The 17,912-nt window shown below is 35.8% G+C and overlaps 1 protein-coding gene across 2 annotated transcripts in view; it reads right to left on the reverse strand.

Annotated features, from left to right (window-relative positions):
• Window positions 1-17,912, reverse strand: part of ppil2 (peptidylprolyl isomerase (cyclophilin)-like 2) — a 57,744-nt gene that overhangs the window by 14,474 nt on the left and 25,358 nt on the right. Inside the window, exons 13-20 of one of the 2 annotated variants that reach the window (XM_079814632.1) lie at window positions 15,464-15,553; window positions 13,752-13,785; window positions 9,284-9,401; window positions 8,680-8,736; window positions 6,953-7,025; window positions 6,500-6,562; window positions 6,278-6,414; window positions 3,189-3,328 (exon numbers count right to left, since the gene is read on the reverse strand). In XM_079814632.1, coding sequence (XP_079670758.1) covers window positions 3,229-3,328; window positions 6,278-6,414; window positions 6,500-6,562; window positions 6,953-7,025; window positions 8,680-8,736; window positions 9,284-9,401; window positions 13,752-13,785; window positions 15,464-15,553 — 672 coding nt within the window. In that variant the 3' untranslated portion in view covers window positions 3,189-3,228. Of the gene's footprint in view, window positions 1-1,913; window positions 3,329-6,277; window positions 6,415-6,499; window positions 6,563-6,952; window positions 7,026-8,679; window positions 8,737-9,283; window positions 9,402-13,751; window positions 13,786-15,463; window positions 15,554-17,912 lie in introns of those variants that run through there. The other variant, XM_079814631.1, reaches the window with a different exon arrangement.

Genomic DNA, 17,912 nt, shown 5'->3' on the forward strand with positions numbered 1-17,912 from the left:
CTCTCATCCATCTTTCTCTGTCATTCTATCTATTGTTCTATTTGTCTATCGTTCTTTCTGTCTCTGTCCATCCATCCATCTTTCTGTCTCTGTCCATCCAGCCATCTTTCTATCTGTCATTCTATCCATCTGTCTGTTGTTCTTTCTGTCTCCATCCATTCCTATCGATCTATAACGTTCTATCTATAGCGTTCTCTGTCATTCTATCTTTCTCCATCCATCTTTCTATCTCTGTCATTCTATCTATCGCTGTATATCCATCCATCGTTCTGTCATTCTTCCTATCTTTGTCATTCTATCATCTGTCTATCTATCCACCCATTGATCTATCATTCTTTCTATCTCTCTCCTTCTTTTTGTCTGCCAGTCTATCATCTATCGTGCTATCTATCTGTCGTTTGTGCAAATGTGCAATTAAACACATTTAATAGTTTTTACAACTCCACTCCACACCACACTGTGACTGCAGTTTATGTGAAAAGAAATATTTTAAATTAACTCATTTTGTACAAACCCATACAAATAGTGCTTATGCTATTTAGGAGGAACATGTGGCGCATTGTTTTAACAAATAAGTCGGACTATCCTGTAAACAGTGACCGATTTCTGTGCTGCACTGGCTTTAGCTTCCCTCCTGCACTCTGACACCAAATAAACGAGCCCGCCTGACTGCAGTGATGCTGTAAACCCGCCATCTGTGCCTTGAGACCGATGCGCAGGGAAAACATGTGCCTGATCACTTCTAAACACACAAGAGCAGGGCATGCAGAAGACAGATGCAGGGTTGCGTAATGGCCGGAGGAAAGCACACCTCTGAGACATCCACAAGTTGTTTACCAGGACATGATCACAGCACCTGTCCACACACCTGCCTGGATCACTTACACACAGAAATATCCTGAAAGACACGACAAACCAGCTCGTTTGTGCTTCAGTCTCATAACAGGTTATACACTTACAAAGTCAAAAACATCTCTAACATTTTGTTTTTGAAAATTCTCCTGCACCAAAGCTGCATTTATTTGATCAAAAATACACTAAAAACAGTAATATCATTTAAAAGAACTTTATCTTGAATATATTTTAAAAATGTAATTTATTCCTGTTATGTCAAAGCTGGATTTTCAGCATCATTAATCCAGTGTCACATAATCCTTCAGAACCCATTCTAATATGATGGTTTGTTTCTTATTATAAACATTTTTATTACAATATTCTTATTTAGAAACATCATGCGGCTTAATATCTCTTTGGAAACTGATACATTTTTTTAGGATTCTTTAATGATAGAAAGTTTAAAAGAATAGTATTTATTTGAAATATAAAACGTTTATAATTATAATAAAGGTCTTAACTGTCACTTTTGAACAAACTAATGAGTCCTTGCTGAATAAAAGTATTCATCTTTTTTCTTTCTTTCTTTTTTTAAATCTTACGAACCCCAAACCTTTAAGTCGTTATTTATTTATACAGGTCATATTTCACCTAAAATAAATACATTTGGAATTTTTCATGACACAAATTTACATTAATGTAATGCAGCAATTATTCTCAGTGGTGAGTCTCATTACTAACGAAGTCATTTTTTATGTGAACATGATTATCGGTCATAAAGTCACAATACTTAAATACAACTTGTTTATTTCGATTTGGAGGTGAAGAGCTTCACCTGACAGGTTTTGTGAGATTCATCCTTGTATCCCAACAGAAGGAAGAAAAAGGGGCAATATCTTCCAGAAACTGTAAGCTTGTGTAATTGGCCCCTGGGGCCGTATGAAACACACTTGGGTCACAGCAGCAAAAAAAAAAAGAAACCCTACACACTCAGCAAGAACAGTGAAGGACAAAGCAAGCAAACGCAGGAAACTCCCCTCCAGGAAAAGACATTAAAAAAATTGCAGACACAACAACTACAAGTGCAGAACTGCTATATTGTGTGAACTACATAGATTTTCCATTCAACATTTTGGAACTGCACATCCCATTGGAGGACTCGTGCCAGCTACAAACACAATACCTGCACTCATGACACTAAAGGAAGAAGAGGAACTGAACTGACTCACAGTAATTGGTTCAGTTAGAAAACAATGTTATTACTTAATGAGATTACATTGTAAGGAACGCTCTCATTATCAGTGTTAGGGAAAGTTACTATTAAAAGTAACGCGTTACAATATTGCATTGCTCCCAAAAAAAGTTACATTACTTTTTCTCACCTGGGCTGGGCTTGCTTGTTTTGCTTTTTAATAAAAAAAAAAGAAAAGGCAAATGTAAAACACCCTTTTACCTTAAAAGTGAAATAAGCTCAGACTGAAGGAAATGCATATTCACACCTGTACAGTAAAAAAAAAAAAAATCACATCACGTTTGTTCATTTGTTATAAGTTATTTTTGCTTCGTATGGTTGAATTGGATCATCAAAGGTCAGGCCTAAAACTGAAAGTATACTTTGTTTTTTTACGCGTAGGCGAGCGCATGCCCACAGTCGAACGCACAACCTTGCAAAGTACACTTCTTTTGACTCGTACGTGTACACAGTTGTTTGATGCATGCACATTTTTGAACAATGTCTCGCCATGAGTTACAATGCAAGTACTGTAAAAAAATTAAATGTGCATGTGCAACCTGCGCATACAAAGTATGCACGGTTACAAAAATCCGGCGGTGCGCGTTCAGTCAAATTTGTATAAAGTATACTTGGGACTTAATGGTTAGGGCAGGGGTAGGCAAGTTCGGTCCTAGAGAGCCGCTGTCCTGCAGAGTTTGACTCCAACCCTGAAAAACCCTCACCTGCCTGTAGCTTTAGTAATCCTGAAGACACTGATGAGCTGGTTCAGGTGTGTTTAATTAGGGTTGGAGCTAAACTCTGCAGGACAGCGGCTCTCTAGGACTGAACTTGCCTACCCCTGGGTTAGGGAGTCGGACTGGTAACACAAAATAAAAACTCATGAACATGCCAACTTTTAGCAAAATGCATTTATTAATGCCTAGATGCAATCATTTAATATGCCAAAAATAACAATGATTATTTACAGGGCTCAATATAAAGAAAGACTTGACCAAACTACAAGTGAACAAAACCACCCCTGCCACATCAATTACCTTAAAATACAAACCCTTTCAAAAGAGAAAACAAAAGACCAAGAGGTTTGCATGGAATAAGATCTGTCCATCATCACGTATTTTACCCAGAATCAGCCGTTTGTGAGGAGGGATGGTACGGTGGTTCTACCAGGAACTGAAGTCTCCAAAACCTGTTCTGCCTTTGGGCTTCTTGGCAGGAGCTTCACTAGTGGAGGGTTTGTCACCATCTGGGTGGGAATGTTTCCTGATGAAGGAGAGTGAATAAGACATTAAAGTTAATTAGGTTTGTGTAATTGATTCAGTAGTGATTATGTGAGTCTGACCTCAGCAGTTTGTTTGGCACGTTTCACAGCACAATGTTTTGTGATCTGTCACAATATAAATGCAGACCTTGCAAAGAGGCTGTTGTTGAAGGAAACAAAGCTGGAACTTGAACATAAATGTTTTTACTCATTTCACACGCAAAGAGGACAGCCAACAGAATTCCTTTACATAAAGTGGTCTTAAAGCTACAGTAGTACAAACCGCCTGTAATGGTTATTAATCATTTGCATTTATTAAACGCTTTGAATTCTTTTTATTTATTTTTATTTATCAATTTACCATTTTGAATATCTTCCCACCATCATTTTCTTTCATCTTAAAGAATCTCAATTGAAGATTGATCTTTTTGACCAGAAATATTACAAAGACGGATTCTTACACCAATTTGTGTTAAATACTTTATTTTGCCTTGATGTTATAGATTCAGCAACGACTGAAAACACTTTTGTAATACTATAAGCCTAAGTGTGTGTGTGTGTGTGTTCCAGATATTAGGTGTGAGCAGCAGATGTTCACATTGCTCTGTATGTATGTGTTTGTCTCTTTAACAGTCCGTTAGTTAGGGTGTGTGTGTGTGTGTGTGTGTGTGTGTAACAGTGGGGTTGTGAGGGATAATTAGAACGATCTCCTGCTGTTCTCAGTAAACTTTGCTCATATCCTGAGCCCTGCTGTGGTGTGGGACAAGCCCTCACCAGTGACAAACACACTAATTTGCCATAATATGACTTAAGCTTAATATAATAATGATCCTGCCATTAGTGATCAATCTGTCAATGAAAAAAATTACCATGGTAAAAATACCATCGTAATTTAGTATCTCTCTATCTCTATCGTGGATGATTTTCTTGCAATATATCGTCTGTCACAGAAACGCTGGTGTATAAATATATATATAATTAATTATACACCAGCGTATACATATGAAACAAAACTAAAAATAACAAAAAAACATTTCCAGACAAGCAAATATGGCTCGACATTAAGCCTGTTCACGTGCTTGTCATTCACTTGTCCGAGTAAAATATTTGCTTGAATACACTGAATCATTCTGTAACACGCTGTTGCTGTGACATGCGTTATGGTTCTGCTTTGTTTGGAACCATTTTCGCTGCTGAAATAGAACAAAAACAGTCAATATGGCATTTCAAATGTAAGTGACTTGATGTTAAATAATTGTTTATGGAGCTGGCGTATGAATTAGTGTCATGTTCAGTCATGATGGTATTCAGGAAACAGCACTCTTGTTTGTGTGATGTTGCTTAACTGTATCATATGTTATAAATATTAAAACAATTTGTAATTTTAACCATGTACGTTAACTGAGTTTCTATGTGTGAGCGGCGCTCATTTGTTTTCTCCTCGAGAGGCTGCGCGAGCCTCAACAGCTCAACCTTGTTATACAATATATATTATATCCACCATCGATCACCACTTACACTAAATTAATGCAGAATCATTCTTGAATTTGGTGATTACCTAGTAATTTTTTGTTATTGACGTTTTAATCAGGATACTTGTCCGTCGGGGAAGTAAAATTCTCTTTCACTTTCAAAAAAATCGACTTGACCCAGACAAGCGTTAATGTCGAGCCATATATATATGTATATAAATAATATATATAAAAATACACACACACGCACACACGTATCTATACCCATCCATCTATATATCCATCCATCTATGGATCCTTCCATCCATCTATGGATCCTTCCATCCAACCATCCATCTATGGATCCATCCATCCAACCATCCATCTATGGATCCATCCATCCAACCATCCATCTATGGATCCTTCCATCCATCCATCCATCTATGGATCCATCCATCCAACCATCCATCTATGGATCCATCCATCCAACCATCCATCTATGGATCCTTCCATCCAACCATCCATCTATGGATCCATCCATCCAACCATCCATCTATCTATAGATCCACCCATCCATCTATAGATCTATCCAACCATCTATAGATCTATCCAACCATCCATACATCCATCTATGGATCCATCCATCCAACCATCCATCCAACCAACCATCCATCCATCCAACCATCCATCCATCCATCCATCCATCCAACCAACCAACCAACCAACCATCTATGGATCCATCCAACCATCCATGGATCCATCCATCCATCTATAGATCTATCCAACCACCCATCCATCTATAGATCCATCCATCCATGGATCCATCCAAACATCCATCCATCTATAGATCCATCCAACCATCCATTTATAGATCCATCCATCCATCCAAACATCCATTCATCCATCTATAGATCTATCCATCCATCTATGGATCCATCCATCCATGTTCCTCATGTTGCTGTAGCTTGCAAGATTCCTGTACACCAATTCAAGTGAAATAATTTATTTGACCTTAATAATAATAAATTTAGCAGTGACTGAAAACACCTTTTGTAATCCTATAACCTTTTGATAAATAGCAACAAATAACTTTTATTTTCAGAAAACAAACAGTGAAATATTGCTTTTAATAACTAGCTTGTTGTGGTAAAGATGAGGATTACCAGAGTAAATTTCAAAAGACTATAAAAGTCAACAGACTCCATGTAATCAGAATGAATCACTTGTGTGCTTGCAGGAAAGGTTTTGGTAATGTAACTCATATGTATTACCTTAATAATGATCACTATTTGATATTAAATATGATATGTAATAAATATGAGTTGTATTACCAGAACCTCCTCACTGTTGTGAGAAAAAAAGTTTTGGATTTACAACCGGAAAAAAATTAATGCAATATAAAGATCAAAAAAGTCTTCCAATATTATAGTTTTTTTATTATAATATTATAGGTTGTCATATTCAGCAACTGTGCATCATCACAGAGGTGTGTGAACTCACTTGGCAGCCATGTTGATGTATTTGCCCACTCCTGGTTTGAAGACTTTAGGCTTGTCCTCGGTTTTGTTGACTGAAGCAGAAGTTTGCGCTCTCTCTTCCTCCTGTTTCTGTGCTTCCTTCTCTCGCTCGGCTGCAATCTAAACACACACAGTGTCACATCGACTGCACGGCATGAAAACAACAATTACAACATTGACTACATACATGCACACAAATGCTGACCTGTGCATCGGCTTCCTCATAGGGGTCCACAAATACTGTAGCGCTCACCAACTTTATCTCAGACTGAGAATGTGAAACAGAAACAGAGATTGAGACTGAGAAAGCACTCTTCACCTATTGACATGCTATTACCGTTTAAGAAATGAAAAGAGGGGGGGGGGGGGGGGGGGAGTACTGAAGCGAAGTATTCAAAAACTCTGCTGCCCCAAGCTAAAACACAGTTTGCATGAAGCTGACGAAAATGCTTGAAAATAAAGAACAAATGTGTCTTTTTAAATTGGACTATTTCTCTTTTGGCATTCTGGGACTTGACAGCAGGTGGAACAATATAAACAAACAGGAAGTACCATGAGTCAACAAAGCACACACACAACACTACACTGCTGACACGCGCTTCTGCAACCGTATCATACATTTCTGATGCCACAGATGGGAAGTAAATGACTTCAGCACCTTGGGTTTGTCTGTCTTCGGATCACTTTCAACGTTCTCCATCGCTTGGAGAGCCTCTAAACCACCAACCACTCTAAAGGAGAGCAAGAGAGGAACAGAAATCCTATTAAAATCCTGCTGCAAAGAGTAAATTAGGTATTATTCAGTGCCAAGGGGTGATATCTCTAATGAGACTTTCACTGAAGCCAACAATTTTGAACGTTTCTCAAAGGAACTACGTACTCCAAAATGAAAATTATACAATTTACTTGCTCTCATATTGAGAATGATTGATTTGCTATATTTTAAGTAATCATACAACAGCTTTTAACAATCTTATTATTGCTAACTAAAACTATTAAAATTGTTTTCAATCATAAAAATAAAGTTGAAATAACATTTGTATCATTATTTTAATTTGCCTTGACAATTAACTGAAACTAAATTGAAAACTGCTAAATCAAAATACTAATAAATTCTAATTTATAAATAATACTAAAATAAAACTCCTGGTTTTCAGTGAATAATGGCTTCAGTCACGCAAAGCTATCAAAACATTTGCAAAAGTTGTATGAACTGCTTTTATGATCATTTCTTGCTTTTTGTCCTTCTTGGAGCTTGACAAGCAGTGTACTTTCATTTTATTCCTCCTTTTGCGTTTCACAGAAGAGTCACACAGGTTTAGAACAACAGAAAAAAATTAGAATACGTACTCTTATATTGTTTAATTAACTCTTTTTTTAAGTAGCTGTAGCTGCAAAGTTAAAAAAGTTGTTATTCAGTGCAGAGCTGTGATAATATCTCTAATGAGACTGCATCAAACTTGATCACACTTTTCTACATTTTGGTGGACAGCAAAAACAAATTCAGAATGTGCAAAACAAATCCATAAATGTGGTTTGTGTGTTAGATCTATGTCCACATGCTGTGTACTTTCTCTCTTTGCACAGCTGTTTCTGTGGGACATTTCCTCTTTAACAGGGGCTCAGGTTTCTAGGTGCCCCATAGGCTGAGGGTCGAGGGGCGTGTGTGTGTGCGCGTTCTCACTGCACGTGCTCAGTAAGTACATAGACTTTCTGCTGCTGTGGGGTGAGGGGTGCATGTGAGTGTGCACAGCAGTTTAGTCCAGGCTTATGCTGACAAGCCTCTGAATTCCTCAGCTAGAGTCCAAGGATTTCAACTCGATGCCAAATGGGCAAGACTTTCCCTCAGAGTGAAAGTGTGTGTGTGTTGGAATGTTCCGATTCAACAGAAGACGAGCTTTCCACCAGGAAGTACTTCACACACACAGAAAGCTGACCAACTGAAAAATATACCAAAATGGCTGTATGATGTTGAGATCAGGCATCACCACTCAGGAAAAGTGAAAAAACTCATACACGGCGATTATGAAAGGACGTGACGTGTGGAATTTGTGCTCTGCGTTATACCCATCCAAGTGCACACACACACAGCAGTAAGTATTGAACACACACCTGGAGCAGTGGGCAGCCATTTTTGCTGCGGCGCCCGGGGAGTGTGTGTTCAATTGTGGCTAATGAGAGTGGAAGAGAGCGCTGTTCATTCATTCCCCCCCACTTACATTTCCTGGTGGTACTGAGACTAAAACCCACAACCTTCAGGTTAACAAATCCGACTCTCTCTAACCATTAGGCCACAACTGCCCCAAACAGCCATTGATAACACTCTCAGGTCTGAGGGATGTCAAATCTATTACTGAAGACAAATAAATCCGTAAATAAAATTACCTTCCAAACACAGTGTGTTTCCTGTCCAGGTATGCGCATGAGCGAAATGTTATGAAGCTGAAAGGAAACAGGAAAAATATTATTTTATAGAGTTTTCATAACAGGGTAAATTCATATTTAAACTAGATTTGCATTTAATGAACAAAACACCAGTGCTTGTAAAGGCAACAAAAACAGTGTTGAAGATTACAGTAAATTTAGGCTTTGATTCTTCCCATTTGTCACCGCTGGTTATGAAGGGTTGAATGCAAGAAAGACCAATCACAATTCAGTATGCAAATGCCAGAAGAAAGAAAATCAACCAGAATTCAGTATTCAAATACTAGACCGATCTCATAAGTGAGATTTCGAATGCAGAACTTTCTATCCATTTTCAAAACTGTATCTTAAATTTCTCTAAAACAGGTTTATAAAAACCAAAAGTAGCCTAAAGTGGCCTTTGATCCAAAGTTTGAGTGGAGTCTGTGTGTTAAGAGGCTTGGGCTGAAATAATTGCAGAAGTTTAACACTTAAGGGGTTTAGAACAAACTCTAAACAGTACGTTTGATATCAATACAGTGCTGCCTGACAATCACTGTAATGAGCAGATGAAACGCATACTCACAACTGGGATTTATTTGTGTTGGGTCCTGAGTTAGCCATGCTCAGAATACCACGACCCGTGTGAGACAGATTAGGCCTGAATTCATCTTTGAACGGCTTTCCCCAGAAAGACTCACCTCCTGATACACACAATGAGAGAAAGAGGGTTGACAGGAGGGAAAAATATGAATATTAAAGATTTGTATGAGATTAAGAGACACCGGGCCAATAACAACCCTGCTGTATGTGCCATCGCGTCTGGTACAATTGCACTGGAAGAACAAATCCAGAGATCCAGCACAACACAAAAACAACTAAACAACTAAATTTACCCACACATTAGTTTAAATGCAAATTGACATTTCTATGACACTAGTGCCAGCACAGCTTTTAAACAAATCCAAGTGATTTGAGGATAAATTCATGTCCATAGCACAAATGATGGTGAGACAATTAATGTACTGGATTTCAATAGGTTTAGTGGGTTGTGCAAATCTCAAAAACTAAGAATCAGCAATATGCTCAATTAAAGAAAAACATACAGCAATCAATTAGCCATGGAAAACACACACTACCTTTCAAACATTCGGGGTCAGAATTATTTTTAAAAATTAATACTTCTATTCAGCAATGATACATTAAATTGATCAGTAAATACATTTATAATGTTACAACCTTCTATTCAAAGAATCTCCACAAAAATATTAAGCAGCACAAGGGGTTTCAACACTGATAATAATAAGAAATGTTTCCTCAGGATCAAATCAGCATGTGAGAATGATTTCTGTGTAATAATATTTCACAATATTGCGGTCTGTACTGCATTAATCAAATGCCTTGGGGTAAACATAAGAGACTTCTTCCAAAAACAATCTTTTAAACGTTAATGTATAATGCAGTCTAGTAGTAGTCGGACTAGTCTTCCCACAGATTTTACACTGAAATATTAAATAAGTTCCACTGAACTTGACCCAGATTGTCTTTTTGAATCACTTCAAATCATTTATAAAAATGACTACCTCAGTGCCCCGTGCATCGTCTTCTGCCACCATAAACAAACACCTCGTGCCAAAAAGCCTCCAAATCAGGTACACTAATTAACGCTTCATCACGCTCAATCAAAAGCTCTGCTGGGTGCAGCTCTCTCGGCGAGTGTTCGCGTGCGTGCAGAGGCTGACACGACACTTTGCTCAACTGCAAGATTTCTGTGACACCTGCCCCTAATGAATTCACAAAGTCATGCGAGGTTTAAAACCTTTTGTACTTCTTCTTAATGATTCTAGATGTAGCAGAGCAGGAAGGAGTTTTAACGTCCAGCAGCTGCTGTCGTCGCGGAGCGATGGCTTTACGGCGCACCAATCTACCTCTGAAAACTTGCACACCCTCATAAACATTTCCCAGGTGACATTTCTGCATAATTTATGCCCTTGCTGACATTTCCTACCCCCATGCCACTGCCTTGATTAAAAAGGGTTATAGGAAGTGGATGAAAATCAACCGGACAGAATAACAAGGCTGACGTGATTAAAAACAATGGCAAGAAAAAGTGATTTATTAATTTTGAGCACCTGGGGGACTACATTCAAGACCTATTCAAATCCAAAAGGTAGACGGTTAAATCCAAGGTTAAAACCAAGGATCTGTGAAATGCTGTGAATTAGCACGGACAATTTAGACAACACTAGAAGTCTATGGGGAAAACATATTACAGCTGTTGACTTCCACTGAAAGTGTTGTTTTTACAAACCGAGGACCAAGTTGAAACTTTTTTTTGTTGAATAACTGACAGCAATGTATAGAACCTGTAAATGAGAGCTGAATAGTATATCAAATTATTTTGTTAGACACCTAAAAAAACAATGCGATAAACAATTAATCATGTCCTCTGACCCATACATAAAAAATAAATGTAATACAAAGGCAATTGAGTAATTCAAGCTTGAAGTACCACCATATTTTGAGTCTGCAGTGAGCAATGAAAAAATTATTTCAGACTGAAATATGCAACTGATTGTGATTAATCTGATTAACTTGCAATTCATATAATTACATTGTCTTTGTTGTCATACAATTGCATTTATAATCACTTTGCAAATAAACACAGTACATCACATTCGACAACTGCCACAAAACTAACTGGAACTAAGGTAGTCTTTAGAGGTGAAGCATATGCTTTAAAATTCTGTTCTATGCTATTCTGTGTCATACTTTATGAGCTATTCCTGATTTCCTTTTCTTTACCAATCATGTATGCCTTTAAATCTACACGTCTAAAAACATCACAGATGTCAACGTGAGTTTTCTGCTGCACTGATACCAAACTGCTGCCTAAGATGCCTTGATTTAATTTTGTAGATGAATCCTGCTGAATCATAATCATTGCACATTCATTCACAGCCTAATGGCACCATTATTACAAAACGCAGCGTCTCTTCAAAGGAACATTGTGTGATTTGTCACACTCACGACTTCGTTGCAGCTTCCAAAACTCATTTGGATAATTTGGTTAATATTGTCTATTTTTCAACTAAATGGAAGAAAACAGGATGGCTGAACACATGATCAAAGCCTTCAAAATAATTTAACCAAGCCATGTTACACTCTCAGAGAAAAAAAAGGTACAAAAGCTGTCAATAGGGCGGAACCTTTTCAAAAGGTACACCTTTATACCTTAATTACCCCCAAAAGGTGCATATTAGATTATGCACTCAAAATAAAATATTTTAAAGAAAGTTTGTAAATCACACAGTTGACAGTAGACATTGACTTCCATAGAAGGAAAAAAAATACTATAGAAGTCAATGGGTGCCGTAAACCATCAGCAATTCTTCAAAATATCGTCTTTTGTGTTCAAAAGAAGAAAGAAACTTACAGGTTTGGAACAACTTGAGAGTGAGTAAATGAGGACAATTTAAATTTTTGGGTGAACTATCCCTTTAATGGAACATATTAGTAACATTTGAAAGGGTACCGCCTCAGTGATTTGAGTCTATTATGGTTTGTATATTAAGTATCCATCAGTGCATATCTTTTAATGGTTCATAATTGAAGGGATATTTCTCTGAGAAATGTACTCGCCATCATGTTGTTCCAAACCTTTGACTCCTACTGAAGCACACATTTTAATAATGTACTGGTCAAACTTGAAATCACTTCAAAAGTATCATAAATGTGTCTATATAATTTTTGAATGTAATACAATACTTTTTGTATGAAGAACAGATGGACTTAAGTTATTTGATGCTGTATGAACAGATTTATCCAGAGTCAACTGATTAATTACCAAATTGGACATCACAACTTCCCACAGGAGAACTAGCATGGATTTTCAGTGTATAACAACTAAAATGTTAGTCTGTTTGTCACATATCATATGACTTCAGAAGCCTTTAGAAAATAGCACAGGAGTCATATGAACTAATATTTGGATGCATTTATGGTGCTTTTGTGTAATTTTGTCCTCATTTGCTTTCATTATATTGAAATGAGTAGCCAGAAAATTTGTTGAAAATTCTCCTTTTGTGTTCTATAGAAGAAAGTCATATAGGTTTGGAACAACATAATGCGAGTAAATAATGATGATTTTACTATTCTCTTACAAAACAAAAAGGCATGTGCTTGAAATAAATGTGAGTGACTGAGGACACCGCAAACTCTTCTCTAACATCCGTGAACATTCACTTAAGTGACTAAAAGCACATATTTTGGACAGACAATCAACAGTTTGCTCTGATGCTAAATCTCTCCCTCTATTTGCACCTATTTTTAGGTCAAATGCAATAGAAAACCTTGTCTCAATGTGCATGATAATACACAAGTGAGAATGGCTGGAAGATGAAAGCTTCTTCTGACCTTCAAGTCTAATACTTGACACTTTAAATTCACTCGCTGTTCATGAAAAATCCTTCGGTCTACTTCCCTCTTCTCTTCTCGAGTCTCTCTCTACACAAGAGTCTCAGGTGAGGCTGGTGCATTTTTTATGGGATTGAATTTTAGATATGTACAAGACCATTCAAGGGAATAGAGTGCACAAGCTCTTTAGCCTTAGTGTTCGTCAGTTAGACCTGCACCTTTTAACACATGACCACAGGAAAATATCCCTCGCAAATGTGCACCAAAGCAGCATTCAGAAAGCGGAGGTCACATTGTCTAGACAGCTCAAGAAAGTCTGAGAGAGTAAAGAAATTCTCATCTGATCAAATGAATATGAAAAAGATAGTCAACCTAATTTGTTAGAGACATTTTTTCTATTTGATAAAAGACTAAACTTCCCGTAATTGTTTCCACTAGATAGAGAAAAACCGTTTGATCATTTTAAAAGGAGGATCACAAAAATGTGTTGACTTCGATTCGTAACTAAAACGATGCATTTTTCCCCTTGGTGAGAGTAGGTACCATATTTAATTTGATGTGAGAGTCTGAAGAGAGTAACTGTTATACGCAAGTGATCAAAATGACAAGTGATTCTGAACAAATAATAAAATGATTACCTGTACCCGTCCCTGTAGGGTCTCCTCCTTGAATCTAAAAACAAAGAATAACAATTCTTTATTGTTAATTCTTTGGCTTTAAATGGCTAGCAATCTATGCCACGGAAAATGGCATTTTAATGGTTGGATCCAGACAAGCATATTTTTTACAAAAACACTTATTAAACAACTTCAATTACTATTGATGTCCCAATCAAGGTTTTTGTGCCTCCAATCCAATCGGAGTCTCTGTTGATAACGAGTCCCGATTACACTTTTTTTGTTCTCAACTGTTCACTTATAACCTAACTATTTATGTGAATACTTGCCAAGACTGGCATTTTGACAATTTTAAGTTCTTTTTTGTTGCTTATTGTGCTTAAATGGTCAAATACACTTAATTTAGAACAGATAGGTGGCTTTATGTGTGTGCAGTTTGGGTGCGAGCACAAAATCAGTGGAAATGAGTAAAATTATGCACAATACGGGCAATCCCACGCTGCAATTTAAGCCCTATAACACCAACAATATTCATTCAGAGCAAATGAAACGAGTGAGTGAGGGGAGGCGGGTTTGAAAGAGAGAGAGAAAATGCAGCTCGTATTATGCATCTTTTCTGCGGAAAATAAGTATTGGAAGCATAGTTTCAGATATTTCAGTATCAAGATGTATCGAAAAATCTATATTTTTGACAAAATTGCTCCTAGTTTATTATTTCAGATGCATTTTTAAAAGACTACAATTGATAAATTAATATTTAGGCTATATTCAAATTTCAACCCGCTAAAGTAGCTAGAGTAGGAGTCTGTCTGTCTGTCTGTCTGTCTGTCTATATATATATATATATATATATATATATATATATATATATATATATATATATATATATATATATATATATATATATATATATATATATATATATATATATATATATATATATATATATATATATATATATATATATATATATATATATATATATATATATATATATATATATATATATATATATATATATATATATATATATATATATATATATATATATATATATATATATATATATATATATATATATATATATATATATATATATATATACACACTTAACATCTTAAGCAGAAAAATTGCAACAAAAAAAGAAAAAGGTTAACAAAGGTTAGATAAGGTTAGAAAGCATGTCAGAATGCAAGCATGTCAAAATGCCAGTCTGTCAGTCAAGTTTGAAGCAAGACGCGAAATGTTATGGCAGTCCGATGACATTTAAAACAGTAAATAAAGGACTTCCGAGTGGTGCGCATCAAATGTTAAACACAAAGCTCGAACGTGCAAACATTTGAGTTTTTAATGGTGGTTGGCAAACCCACTTGAAGGTGCATACCGCCAACTACAGCATGACACCTGTGTGGTAGCTAACATAAAATAAAGGATCGGGATTAGTATAGCTGATAGCGTTCAGTAAAAAAATGCTTCATCTGCCCCAAAACTGATCCTTGAGATAGTCACGGGACATCCCTGGATTCACATTTTACATTTAATAATTTAGCGACATCACTCTCAATTACATTATTTTAATGTAATATATAATTGCTATAATGATTCATAGTTATCTAACGCTAGCAAACACACACATCCAGACACACATTGAGGATACTGCAGGAAAAGGTAGCATCTTAACATAAATTAATTAAAGTCAACATTTTAGAAAAAGTGAAGCAAAATGTATTTACCATGAAATTTCGAATGGAGCGGTGGAATATTGTGCCATCGTAATATCCTTTCTTACACAGTTTAATAAAATTCTCTCCAGCCTTGGGGACCTGCAAGGAAAAAAAACAAATATCAGTTTTAATGTCAGGAAAATGTGATTTATGAAAACGGTTTGTCATTATGATGACACTTGCATAGCAGCCCGCTAAACTGATGGTAAAAAAAGAGGGTGATATAAAAAATAAAATAAAATAAAAACATTTACAAATACATATTTGTTGTGGTTGTGGGACACAGGAAACCATACAAACCACATGAACAAAAGTATGAAAAGTCTTTTGAAGCTCTCTTGACTTGAAGACAAACCCAATCTATGGGAACTAGACAGTGGGTGAATCTCATGAAACCGGTCAATGTTTAACCCCGAAAATAAAAGTAAAAAACAAAATGACAAAATATTAAAATAAATGAGACATTTTTAATTAAAATAAAATAAATTTCAGACAGAATTAGGAATTCTTTTAATTGTGTGGTACTGAAAATTAAGCACATTTCACCCCATTTTGTTTATAAACAATAAATAAATAAAAAAACTTAAATTACTGTAATTCAAGAAAAATTATTGATTATTTAAATTAATATATAGAAGTATTTATACATGCATCATGGAACAATTTATTGCATTAAATTAAAAAAAAGTCAGGGCAGAAAGATTTTCCTTCATTATATTACAAAAAATTTGCTTAATTATCATGGAAATAATACAACAATCTAAGAAAATCGTAATGATCCTAAAATAGGCTAAATTTTCTTTATCTTTTCTTTTCTTATGATATAAGCATTATATTTCTTCATCCAAATTAAAGGACTGCAAAAACATTCACATTAACAAACGACAGCTTGCAACTTTAAATCACTTATGAATATTACAGGAAGTGTGTCCACTGTAAATTCAGATGATGACTTAATTATTTTGTACAAGCCTCTCACATCCCTTGTGTGCTACCAAAGGACCGTCTGTGGGCTATAAAGGCCAATAAACAATTAGGTTTGTTTGCAATACATCTGGCAGCTTTGAATGCAGTTTAAATCTGCTATGTTATTCAGGAAGTGAAAGGCTTGCTTATGTACAAAAAACATAGCACAGTTTAAGGAGTTGCTTCCTCTCCCACTGTGTAAATGTTTATTTGTTCGTTTCTATGACTATCAGACATCCCTCTCTTCAAATAAAACCTCTGTGAGTAATACACTGATTTTGTGCACAGGAAAGACATTGTGTGCCTTATTGGGAGATGCTGCAGCAATTTCCACATTAAAGTTTTATAAGTTATCCTGAGAGGAGGTCAAGCATGTCAGGACTTTAAAAAACCGGTAAGATTTCAATGTCACACACTCATGCATGAAAAACACAAGACACACAAAACACCTACAAAAATAAAGTTGTCAGGCGAGATCTCAATCATCTGCTCCATCTAGACTTGACATTGTTGCATAACTGTCCACAACGACATTCCAATCTAAATGCCACTACAAGAACAAAAATGTTGTAAACTGTACATTCTTGACAAGAGGGCATTCGCATATAGGCAAATGAAAATGAAAATAAGAAATCTTATTTTACTTACATAAATAAAGCATACTTTAGGACAATTAAAAAAAAAATCCAGGTTTTTTTAATGATTATAGACCATTAAGATTTTTTAAGACTTTATTTTCAAAATAATATGCACATTTTCACATGCTCTACCACAACAACAACAAAAATCCCATTCTTATAACAGTAATGCTAAATAAATAAATATTACTTAAATTGTAATGTGCATATAGTCTATTTAATGTATGGTATCGTTTGTTTAATTTTAGGAAGTCATTATTTTAATTCTAACTGTAATGCATTAAAAAAATTATTGTTTAAGTTAAATATTATCTGCTGTTGAATTGTGTTGTGTTTAGGAGTTAAATATATACATCATGATGTTTGACCTTGACATTTGTCTTTTCCTTTCATAAGATTCAGTTACAGTATAAAAAAAAATAAAAAAAAGGCCACTTCTTTGTAAACATTGCACCACAAATAGATTCATCACAAATGCAAGCAGACCGCAGGAGGGAGGGAGCGAAGGAGAGGAAGAAAAAAGGAGGAGGGTGATTTTCTTATCAATGTGACCTCTTCTCTTTATCCTGATTTGACAAGCACACAGCCAATGAAAAGACACAAAAATAGCAGCTAGTTACTAGGACTATGAAGACCATGAAGTGCTGTTTCTGTGTCCATTAGGCAGTGTTTACCTTGGTTCCCAAGTCACACTGACACACACATCACATGTTTCTAAAGGGTGTGTCTTATTCTGCACATTAGGCTGGAATAGGACAAAGACTTCAGGTCTTCAGCTTCAGATAAATGCAAATCTAAAATTCAAGAAATGTTCTAACCAAATGAAGTCTTTTGGCCTTGTGAAAGCTTAAAGA

Source organism: Gobio gobio (assembly GCF_949357685.1).
Source record: "Gobio gobio genome assembly, chromosome: 4".
NCBI lineage: Eukaryota > Metazoa > Chordata > Actinopteri > Cypriniformes > Gobionidae > Gobio > Gobio gobio.